Source organism: Silurus aristotelis (genome assembly GCF_946808225.1).
Source record: "Silurus aristotelis genome assembly, chromosome: 1".
Taxonomy (NCBI): Eukaryota; Metazoa; Chordata; class Actinopteri; order Siluriformes; family Siluridae; genus Silurus; species Silurus aristotelis.
In genome coordinates, this window is record NC_139574.1 from 36,125,123 (window position 1) to 36,137,006 (window position 11,884).

The 11,884-nt window shown below is 38.9% G+C and overlaps 1 protein-coding gene and 1 long non-coding RNA gene across 2 annotated transcripts; one reads left to right on the plus strand and one right to left on the minus strand.

Moving 5' to 3' along the window:
• The first annotated feature begins 3,556 nt into the window (after nucleotides 1-3,556).
• Nucleotides 3,557-11,061, plus strand: znf576.2 (zinc finger protein 576, tandem duplicate 2). The gene is made up of 5 exons (XM_083538012.1): nucleotides 3,557-3,815; nucleotides 6,410-6,571; nucleotides 6,802-6,917; nucleotides 8,066-8,209; nucleotides 9,055-11,061. Exons 2-5 carry the CDS (start codon nucleotides 6,424-6,426, stop codon nucleotides 9,859-9,861), a joined length of 1,215 nt encoding a protein of 404 aa, XP_083394138.1. The 5' UTR covers nucleotides 3,557-3,815; nucleotides 6,410-6,423; the 3' UTR covers nucleotides 9,862-11,061.
• A 374-nt stretch (nucleotides 11,062-11,435) lies between these two features.
• Nucleotides 11,436-11,785, minus strand: LOC310733004. The gene is made up of 2 exons (XR_014535608.1): nucleotides 11,714-11,785; nucleotides 11,436-11,614 (listed from the first exon to the last, which is right to left on the minus strand). It is a non-coding gene; the product is annotated as an uncharacterized lncRNA (long non-coding RNA).
• Nucleotides 11,786-11,884: the final 99 nt, after the last annotated feature.

Consider the following 11,884-nt stretch of genomic DNA (forward strand, 5'->3'; position numbering starts at 1 on the left):
TTTCTAATGATTGCTCCAACAGTGGGCGTTTTTTCACCAAGCTGCTTGGCAATTTCCCCGTAGCCCTTTCCAGCCTTGTGGAGGTGTACAATTTTTTGTCTCTAGTGTCTTTGGACAGTTCTTTGGTCTTGGCCATGTTAGTAGTTGGATTCTTACTGATTGTATGGGGTGGACAGGTGTCTTTATGCAGCCAACGACCATAAACAGGTGCATCTAATTTAGGATAATAAATGTAGTGGAGGTGGACATTTTAAAGGCAGACTAACAGGTCTTTGAGGGTCAGAATTCTAGCTGATAGACAGGTGTTCAAATACTTATTTGCAGCTGTATCATACAAATAAATAGTTTAAAAATCATATATTGTGATTTCTGGATTTTCCTTTTTTTAGATTGTCTCTGACAGTGGACATGCACCTACGATGACAATTTCAGACCCCTCCATGATTTCTAAGTGGGAGAACTTGCAAAATAGCAGGGTGTTCAAATACTTATTTTCCTCACTGTACCTGGGGTCAACAGTGCAAAGTAATGGAGAGTGTGTTAGAGAAGTGAAGAAAAATGTCCAGGCAGGGTGGAGTGTGTGGAAAAGAGTAATAGCAGGAATGATTTGTAATAAAAGGCTATCTGCGAGAGTGAAAGGGAAAGTTTATAGGACTGTGGTGAGACCTGTGATGTTGTATTGTTTAGAGACAGTGGCATTGTGTAAAAAGACGGGAGGTGGAGCTGGAGGTAGCAGAGCAGATGTTGAGATTTTCATTGGGAGTGATGACAATGGACAGGATTATAAATTAGTTTATTAGAGAGACAGCTAATGTAGGACGTTTTGGACACAAGGTGGTGAAGGCACAATTGAGATGGTTTGGACATGTGCAGAGGAGGGACATGGGGTATATCAGAAGGAAAATACTGAGGATGGAGCCACCAGGTAGGAGGAAAAGAGGAAGGCCAAGGAGGAGGTTCATGGATGTGGTGAGGGAAGACATGCAGGTAGTTGGTTTGAAAGAGGCAGATGTAGAAGACAGGGGGTATTGAGACGGATGATCCGCTGTGGCGACCCCTAATGGGAGCAGCCGAAAGAAGAAGACGACAGTGAGACCGCGAAAGCTGAACTGCGATTTGGTGAGGGATTACTGTATAGCTGTTAGGAAGTTTTTCCTATCGGGCTCATAGGACTGAATGTTAGGAAGTTTTCCTCTTTAGTTATGTTGAATTGTTATTTCCTTCAAATGTTTTAGCATGTGCGGTATATAAACAGTCCAACAATTTGATGCCTGATGTTTTCTCAGTGTGAAACGGTGACTTTACAGATCCATTTATTTCTAAACTGTAATGACTACTTTGTCATCTTCTGATGAGATAATAGAAATCTGTATTTTTTTTGTTTTTACCAGGTTAAGTGCCAGAAATTACAAATATTGTACAGTAGAAGAGTATTCTGAAGGCAAAAATAGAACAATGAAAATCATTTACTGATGAGATGTAGTCAATAAAATATTTTCTTAGAGAATTTGCCATGATGTTTATACAAATAATTTTTCATTTTGTAATGCGTGCTTGCCAATCTTATTAGTAAATGACTTTCCAGGAATTAGTAATATAGTTATGTTCATAAAGTGTAATAAGCTATTAATAAAAATTGACATAATTAACAACTCAACATATCCTACTGTACTATTATCACTAGGATATGTTGAGTTGTAGAGAGTAAAGAATGGTGAAAATAAACTTTTTGATTTAATGTTATATATAATATATGGCAGTGCAACAGCTTTAAGTTTCCATAAGGGCTCTTTATTATTTAGCTTGAAAACATATGCAAAGGTCCCCTTAGACATTTATAAGCACATTAGTAAAATATCAGACTTATTTTTATTTTACATGTGAACATTTTAAAAGGTTTGAGGCAAAATATTTTTACCTGTACACTTATTTGAGAGTTTACGTGAGGCGCTGCAGTGGGGGATTAGTATGTCTGGGTCTGCTGTACTGTTGATAGATTATTTATATTTTATAAATGTACATTTAGATAGGGCTGACAAAATTAACATGTTAATAACACGTTAACGCAATTTCGTTTTAACGGCACTCATTTTTATTAATGTGTGATTATTGCAGCGTGCATTTCTGTTTGACCATTTTTTACAAAAAAATATAAATACATATAAAAGAGGAGAAATGAAAACCTCCAAACACAACTCACATTTACTCACAATGTCCTTTCTTTACTTGGATATTTAAAAAAAATACAAATAAATCCATAGAATTTTTTTTTATCACTAAACATTGGTTTTACTGATGCGCCAATTGTCAAATTCAGATATGAATGCACACATCCGGCAATTAAAACTGCCTGTGTGGAAACATAGCAAAGGTTCCGTTTGGTGTCCTGATTATTTACGTTATTTATAACACCAAAATTACTTAAACATTCACAAGAATAGTTGGTCTTCATGCTCTATGTTGAGTCTGGTCAAGTCAAGAAGCTTTTATCGTCATTGACGCAGTACACAGTGAAATGAAACAAAGTTCCTCCTGAACCCTGGTGCTACATACAACAGCAATCTCAAAAAAAGTGATTTTTTCTATTGGTTTCTATTGTTTTTTTCTTTTTTTTTCTTTTTTTTGGTTTCACTAATAATAAACATACATTTGCATAAAGCAGCAATTTTTGTCCAAAATAAAATAATTCATGGAATTTATGTATAAAAGTGTACTTAACAAATGCAAAAGCCCCATAATGAATTTAGACATTTTAAAGCTTATAGTGGCTGCTTGTTGAGTGCATGGGGGATTTCTCCTTTGAACAAGTTCCCTAATGCTGGGTTGCTTCTTTCTGTAAAACAAAACAACAAAAACAGCATTTAAGTATGCAAGGTGAAGCAATTTATGTTAATCAACATTTGTATTGTATTTTGCAGATGGCAAGTTGACAACCGTGCTTAAAATAACCAATATAAAATATACATATAATGTTTTGACAATTTTTGTTTTTAAAAAAATACAAATTTGTTTTGTTAATTTGTAAAGATATAAGCATATAGAATAAATATTTTAATACAAATTTGTTTAATAAATTATATATGCATAAATTAAATATACAAACACTGAAAACAAGCGTCTGATCGTATTGGAAAGGCGCAGTACATCACGTTTTAAAACAGATAAGTGACTGTTGTAACAAACAAATTACTACAAACTAATAGGTTTAATTAAAAGGAAAAAATTTGCGTTGGTGTACAAATGCATAAGCATTCGCTAAAAACACAAAACACTAAAAACAATGAGTAAAATTGTGATCGTTTTGACTGCTGCTTTTAGATTTAGTGTTTTAACTGTGTTTACATGTGTATAAACGTCAATGTAACAATGTATTTCATTATTTAACAAAGAACATTGTTTTGTTTTGGGGTTTTTCTTCACTTCATTTACTAATGAGCCGTTTTGTTTACACCGAAAAGAGTCGACTCCCACGTGCTTCGACGCACTAAATTCGACTCACTCGGATTTAACCGTTGCTGCAAGTCTGTGTGGAGAGTGCGCACGCGCACTTTTCCCGCATGTAGCGCCATAGTATCGGCGCACGCGCACTTTCCCCTCGATGGGCCCATTAGCTCGCGCTTGCGCGGTTTGTCCTCTCCGTAGGCCCATCAGCTCGCGCTTGCGCGGTTTGTCCCCTCCGTAGGCCCGTCTAATCGGCGCTTGCAAATCACCGCCAGTTACAGTTGTTACATCCGCGGCTCACTTGCGCCCCCTTCATATCGTTTGCATGAGCAGTTGCTGGTGTTTTCCCTCCATAAAAAGTGCAGATATATAAGGTAAGCGTGAAGCCTTCCTAGTTTTGTGGCTTATGTTTTCCCCACTAATTACAAAATACTCTGGAAATGATTTATATATAAAGTGGAGGTTGAGGAGCTGCTCGGCAGGCAGTCTGGTTTCGTCAACAGTTGGCTAGTTTAGTTTCTCAGCCTATTAGCTTAGCTCGCTTTCATATTAGCAGCATCACATCTACACGGCAGTGAGTTCGGTTTGTATAAAGTTATTTTTCCAGCAACCAAGTAGCAGGTAAATGAATAGTGCACTTCTCCGCGGTGTGTGTGTGTCCCCTCAGCCAGCTGGCCTTTACCGGAGCTCTGTTCTTAAGCAGCACGGACGAGGCCTACTAGTTAGCTTGGTTAGCTCATGTTTAACCGTTTTGTGTTTAACTACGGCGGCGACTTGCTTGGTTTTATTCTCCAGGGGAAAATATTGATTTAGGAATTTAACTATTTTAAGCGCAACTTATTTATTAAAAGCGAGTTATTTGTATGTACTCGGATTGGTGAAGCCAAGCGGCTAAATGGTTAGCAGTGATGAGCCGTGGCTTTGGGTTAGGACACATTCACAGGACGGGGATTGTACAACTTTAGAAATATCAGCTGCTAAACTGCTATTAGATGTTTATTAGCTGTAATGAATTCATATGTGTTAATGAAGCAGTTCACACTATGTGTGCGAAAGTTTGCTATAAACACAGCAGACTGCGATTAGGGACTCGACACGCACTAAATCATACCGGGATTCGACACACTGATGCACACAAACACCTGCGCACAATTCATCACACACAGGGACTCGGCACACTAACACACCAGAACAAAATGCGACACACACCTGGACTTGACACACGTAACAGGATTTAACACCCTAACACACACAACAGATCAGAACTCAACACACAATGGCACACTAACACACCAGAACAAAATGCGACATGCCGGGACTCGACACACTAACCCACACCTGGACTTGACACTCGACACACGTACCAGAACTCAACACCCTAACACACACCAGATCAGAACTCAACACCCTAACACACAACAGATCAGAACTCAACACCCTAACACACACCAGATCAGAACTCAACACCCTAACACACACCAGATCAGAACTCAACACCCTAACACACACCAGATCAGAACTCAACACCCTAACACACACCAGATCAGAACTCAACACCCTAACACACACCAGATCAGAACTCAACACCCTAACACACACCAGATCAGAACTCAACACCCTAACACACACCAGATCAGAACTCAACACCCTAACACACACCAGATCAGAACTCAACACCCTAACACACACCAGATCAGAACTCAACACCCTAACACACACCAGATCAGAACTCAACACCCTAACACACACCAGATCAGAACTCAACACCCTAACACACACCAGATCAGAACTCAACACCCTAACACACACCAGATCAGAACTCAACACCCTAACACACACCAGATCAGAACTCAACACCCTAACACACACCATACTAACACACACCAGACTCAACACACACAACATACTAACACACACCTGGACAGAACTCGACATCACACACACTCAGAATTGAATCTGAAAAAAACAAAGAAACTTTCAGATTAGACTATATGTGGAATATCCCCTGAGTTTCCTACAACCCATTTGTGCATCTGTGGAAAGACCCAAGAAGATCTTTCAAACCCATAATCATCAATATTGCTTCTGGTATTTTTAAAAGCCGTTATTATTACATTCTCTCCAACTTATTTTATTAGATTTATTACAAATTTTCTACATTTGTTCCATGGGATGGGTTATGAAAACAGGCAATCAGCGGTGAGGAAATCGAGCATAGAACAGTGGCTGGGTACATGCAGAAATGTGATCATTTGTGACTAGACAATGGAACAAAAGAAATAAATTTCACGCTCACATTTGTGTTTAAATGTAAGAAGATTTTGTTTTGTCGAATAAATGTTACCTACAGTGTCCTTACATGCATTATATTCTGTTTTGTTGATGGAAAAACACATTTTATTTCTAAAATGAAGTTTTGATTAGAAGATTCTCTTTAGAAACAGGGTCTTGGGATTTGGAGTTTGTGCGATCATTCGGGTTCACAGTACCAGGAAAAGACGGAGAATAGGATTAATAAAAGGCTGGTCATAACGGCCATGGATTTGAGTTATTTATTTCAACGTAAAAATAGATCCTCTTGATACAACACCAGTATGAAAAGTATCGACCCTTTAGGAACAAGCCGCCTATCACCAACCTCTCCGATTATTACTGCGGTTACCGTTGTCTCACACACCTGTAAACACATGCATTTGTGTGTATTAAATGTAAATGTGTGTATGAACCACAATGTAACGTGATTTAACAAGAGCAATGTTTTTTGTTTCACTTTGAATGTTTTATTTATAAAGTGAGTTTATCTGAAGACCTCATAGGGAAGCAGCTTACAAAAGCTTGGATGCAGGATTACATCATTTCCTTTTCACACTTGAAGATGTCTGTTATTAATAGTTTGGTCTTTATGGTTACAATCCTACCTGCATAAGTGTACAAGTAATTGTTCGTTTTTTTTTTATTTTTTTTTTAGGCCCGCACTTCAGAATGGATTCTGATATACTGAAGATAGAGGAAATTGTGATGGGAGGTGGAGAGACTGCTGCCCCTGCTGATGTGAGCCCCGAGAAAGAGGGGAAGCCGTACACCACGATCATCATCCAGGATCCTCCTGTGCCACCTGTCATTCAGTCCTGTAAGAACGGTTCTCTTCACTCGGAGGCTAAAGATGATGTCAGGATAAATGTAACCGTATTGGATTGGACATTTTGGCAGCGTTGTAATGCTTTGTAGTGAAATATTTTTACTCGCAAAATTCCCTGGATTTCATTCTCATTATTATAGTGTTTTTCTGATGACAAAGCAAACTGAAATATAATCCTAGAACACAAGATCTCAATGTTTGAATTTTGGTTTAATTTACAGACCAGCACGAGAGTCTGCAGTGTTTCCAGTGTTTTATAACCTTCTGTAACTCTAAAGCCAAAGAGAGGCATATGAAGAAGAGTCACCGTGAAGAGTACAAACAGCAACTGCAGCAGGTTAGCTTTAAATCCTTTTCAATCTCCGGGGTGATTAATATTGAATCTAGGGTTCTTAGTAACAGAGACATGTATTAATTTGTAATGGTGCATTAATACAGGTACTGGTTTTGGACAATTCCATGCTTATCTACTCAATAAAACGTACTCAGGATGCATGCCTGATGCACAAACATTACCATAGCATATTTACCATTACCATTTGAGAGATGTCTGCATGTTCCTATGCAACAAACTAGGTTATTTAACACTGAGGATTTACCTTATGTATAAAGGTATGTATATGTGTAATGTATAAATGTGCAGCTGCGTCACTTTATATACCGTAAAAAAATCCTCTATTAGCATGAATAATAATTTTGCACACTCTTGGCATCTGTACAGTAAATTTTTCCTAAACATTCAGCTGAAATACTTTGCCGTGCCTCTTGTAAATCTGACCTTGCGATCCAGAGCAGTTTAATAGGATTCAGGCACGGTGACTGGGCAGGGCATTCAATAATGGATAGCAGCCCAGGCAACTGTTTACTGTCTAAATAACACTTAGAGCTCGGATGTATGCTTTGGGTCATTGTCTTGTTGTATGGTAAAGTCGGTTCCAATGAGCCGCAGTCCATATGGAATTGCATGCTGTTTAAGTAGGGAATGGTAGCCATGTTGGTTCCTTTCGATTGGAATAAGACTCCAACCTTCCCTGCTTCAAAACAACCCCAAACCATCAAGCTTCCACCTTTGTGTTTGCCTGTGGAGGTGAGGCAGTCTGCTAACATCTCTCCGGTTCTCTGACTTACATGAGTTTTTCTGTTAGAGCCAAAAATGTCACATTTCGTCCACAAAACTTTGTTCCAGTCATTCACTGTTTAATTATTGTGTATTAGCCTTTTACTTAGTTTGCTGGATAGAAACAAAAAGAAAATGCACAGCTCAAAAACTAGGTTTTTCCAAACATTTGAGAGTGTATGAGCAGACTATATACTGTGCTCTGTGAAATTTTAGGAGATGGTGATCTAGCATCTGTAATTAGATTCAAATTAGTGAAATCGTTCAAACCAACATCTGAGTTAATCCTTTTTTTTCTGCTTAAAAATGTATATATATTTATTGGACAAGCACCAGTAATGGATATTTTGTTTGTTTTGCTTTTCTAGTGCGATACACTCTTCACCTGTTACGTGTGTGATCGCACATTTCCATCTTCAGAGGAACTAACACTGCATCAGTCTACTCACAACAAGGAGGACAAGCCCTTCAAGTGTGCACACTGCAGAGAGAGTTTTCGTACATTCTCAGAGGTGAAGGGAAATCCCAGAGAGCTGGGTTTTTTTTTTTTTTTTTTTTTGCTGCGTTATTTTTCATGACTAATTAAAGCATGTGCTTCAATCAGATCATCTCATGACGTATTTAGACTTCGACAGTGACAATATATTGGCCGAGCAGCAAAAAAAAACTAGTTCGTTTTCCTTTCCAACCATACTTTGTTTCAAAAGATCTAGTAGCAACAACACTGTCTGATTTCTGAGTATTGATACTGTGGTGTCATTGCCTCACACAGTGAATGCCATGCATTCATGAAGCCTTTGGGTAGTTATGAGCCATAGTTAAAAAAAAATAAAATAAAATTTAACTTGTAAATGACCTAAAGAACTAATTGAAATATATAAAAAAAAATAATAATTATGTGGATTTTACTGATACCAATAGCTAGGTTGGCCTGTACTTGCTGATAACTGATTAATCAATCGATCAAATAGTTACTGGCCTTTTTTCTTTTTTTCCTTTTCAAAGAATAAAACAGTACTGAATCATGAAATGTACATGGATGTAAAGGAAATTAATATTTAATCAAATGTACTTTAATTTCATAATTAAAAGAATAACTATCATAGCGCTCTCCATGCAGCATGTAATCTTGTGTAAGAAGCACATGGCATCAGTGATTCGCCTCTAGAGGTCGCTCTCATAATGACCTCGGACCGGAAAGCGGAAAAAATTGTATGGGTTTTTGCCGATCGTTCTTGCAAATCAGTGCCGATTTATCCATCAACCTCTACAAAGAAGCCATCTAACTTGTATAGTATGAAGCTCTTTTTATTCTCAGCTCTGTTTAATCAATCGGTTTGTCTTCTCATGTCCCTAGTTGACCACGCACCGGCGGCAGGTGTGTCCTGAGCGTCAGTTCGCGTGTAAAGAATGCAACGAGACATTCCGGAGCCCGGCGCTTCTCCGTACCCACCGTGTGGCCCAGCACCCTGCGCGCCCAGACGGAGACGACACTGACGATCCCAGTAAAACCCACCGCTGCGGTAAATGCGGCAGGGGATTTGAAGAGGAGTCTGAGCTGCTGCAGCACCAAGAAAACCATGCATCAAACCAGCACTGCAATGGCGGCGGACCTGTCAAGAGGCGTGGCCGGCCCCCCAAAGCCGAAACGAGCTCAGCAGGCGGAGAGAAGAAACAAAAACTGAGCGAAAATGAAGCGGCGGAGAAGCCCGAGGACACGCCTCCCGCACCGGCGGCAGCAGAGCCGCCACCAGCTGAGGCAAAACCCAAAGCAGGGGGAAGGCGAGGGCGGCCTCCAAAATCTGCCTCGCAGGATCCCAAACCAGACGAAGACAAATCCGACAGCAAGAAGACAAAGGCGGCTTCTCAGACAGCTCGCCAGATCCCGTGCCCAGAATGTGATCTCGTTTTCTCTGCACCAGCTCAGCTCCGGGCTCATAAGAAAGAGAAGCACACGCAGCGCAAAGCAAATCCATGCCAAGAATGTGAGGAGAGCTTTAACCGTGCCGAGCAGCTGGAGGCTCACATGGCTCGTGCACACAAGGCTGGCCGTTACTCCTGCTCAACATGTGGCAAGAGCTTCGGTCGAGAAAGCAACCTTAAAGCTCACCAACAGAGCCACGAGAAGGAGGACGAGAAGTCTAGCGGGGGAGGCAAGAGATAAACCGAGCATGAGAGAGGAATGAGGCTTTGACAGAACGGGGGTTTGGGTTTCACAGTTTGTAAAGCAGACTTTAGTGAAAGAAGAAGAGAAAAACCTGGGTTTTGGTTTAGAGCTTGGAAACAGGCTGGAGTTTCTTTCACAGGTTGAGAACTCTTGTTTTATTTGGAGTCTGGAAACCCAGAAGTCCCATATGGCTTCCTCATTTCATATCATGTTTTTATAGCTGTGGCAAAGTATACGGTTTGGGCCACAATTTAAAATCTATAGTGTAATCAAACCCATGTCTCTCATACGCCAGAATTGTAGGGGCATGAACCAGATTTTTTTTTTTTTTTTTAAAGCCCACTCCTGCTAAGAGGCTTTGCATTTGGCTTTTATTCAAATATTTTAATGTATTTTAATTTTTTTTATGTTTTTTATTTTTTTTTTTTAGTAATTTGTTTAGACCTTTTGGGAGGAAAGAAAATGGAGTTAGTGATCAGTTTTTTGATGGCAAGCATCAATTAGTATTTAGATTATTTAATTTCTCCTCTTGCACCACAAGGTGCTACTTTTAACTTTACCTGTGACTAGAGTTCGGGGCTGTAATAAAAAAATTGATTACACGTTACACTTTTTTTTTTTATAAAAAAAATAAAAATAATAATTAACCTGTGGCTTCTAATCCTGATGGTGCAGCAGAACATTGACGTATACAGAACCTGTTGCTATGTAGATGTTTGAGTCAGCCTTTTTCCAGTGACTTTTTTTTTTTTTTTTTTAACTGGGTGACTGCTCAAACATTTTTACGAGATCATTTTTAATGGTGCACGAGTCCTCTGTAAATCATTCAATTCTAACCAGCAAGTGTCTTACTATGGTTACTTAATAGGGTTGTTCTTTACAGCTCTCATTTGACCATAGTAATGCAGGTACGTTTTTAAACTCCTAAATGCAGCTATTTGATGTGAAGAATTGGTTTGTTCTAATTTAAATCAGAAGAGATAGCTCAGGTCTGTCTTGTTTTCAAGCAAGTAAAAATGTTACATCTGTAAATTTGACATGATTGATCCGATGCCTTTTTTTTTTTTTACATTAATTATGCACAAAGTTTGACCACTAGCCCTCTAAAAAGAAATGTATTTAAAAACTCCTGTGTATTCAGTGTAATTTCTCCCCTGTTGCCTACATTTTTTCAAATTAAAGACCACCACAATTAAATGAGTTGCTTTGTATTCAGTGTGTAAATGCTTCATGGCCCAGCAATTTCCTTTACTGATTTCTCTCTCACTTGGTATTTGGAATTCATTCCAACTGGTCAGGTGCAGTGAATCAAGCACGTAGTGGAAATTTTAGTTCTACTATCACACAATGCTAACATTTTCTAAAAGGATCTTTGAAAAGTTGTCATGATGGCCATTGCAATTACAAAGCTTTTTTTTTTTTTTTTTTTTTTCTACCATTTAAAGCAACTTAATTTTGGTGTAAACCAAAGTTTTCAGGTGGTTTGCTAACATTAGAAACATTCCAGTAAAAATGTTTAGAGTATAAACTAAAACCAGAGAGGATAAATTATGAAAATGCAAAAAAAAAAAGCCATTAAGCAATTTTTTAATACAATACAAATTCATCAATTCCTGTCCACACTTGCACATCAGGTGCTCGTTCAGTCCCTTGGCACTTCCAGTAGATTGGACTACTGCAACTCATTCCCTCTATTGGCTTCCTGTAGCTCCTCTGATCAGATTTAAAACACTTACCTCAGATGATCGATCTGCAGGCCAAATAAACAAATCATTATTGGGTTTAACCGCTAAATTACTCAACCAAAAGAATAAAACAAATCACATTCCCCCTCTAAAGAATTCTTAACCCCAAAATCTTTTGGAGTTCTGAGCTAGTCCAACAAACGGCACAAAGAAACCGAACAGAGTGGCTCCCCTTGCTGAAGCACCGATCAGGAGACAGCAACAATCAGCCTTCAGGAGCCCAACGGATGGTTTCCTACACATGACAGACAACCCGAATACAGAGAAATAAAACA

What these genes read in the sequence shown, in the direction of transcription:
- znf576.2 (XM_083538012.1), top strand. Translation starts at nt 6,424, where the DNA reads ATGGATTCTGATATACTGAAGATAGAGGAAATTGTGATGGGAGGTGGA. An exon ending in GCCACCTGTCATTCAGTCCT is followed by an intron (nt 6,572 to 6,801) that starts GTAAGAACGGTT and finishes TTTAATTTACAG; the next exon opens with ACCAGCACGAGAGTCTGCAG. An exon ending in ACAAACAGCAACTGCAGCAG is followed by an intron (nt 6,918 to 8,065) that starts GTTAGCTTTAAA and finishes TTGCTTTTCTAG; the next exon opens with TGCGATACACTCTTCACCTG.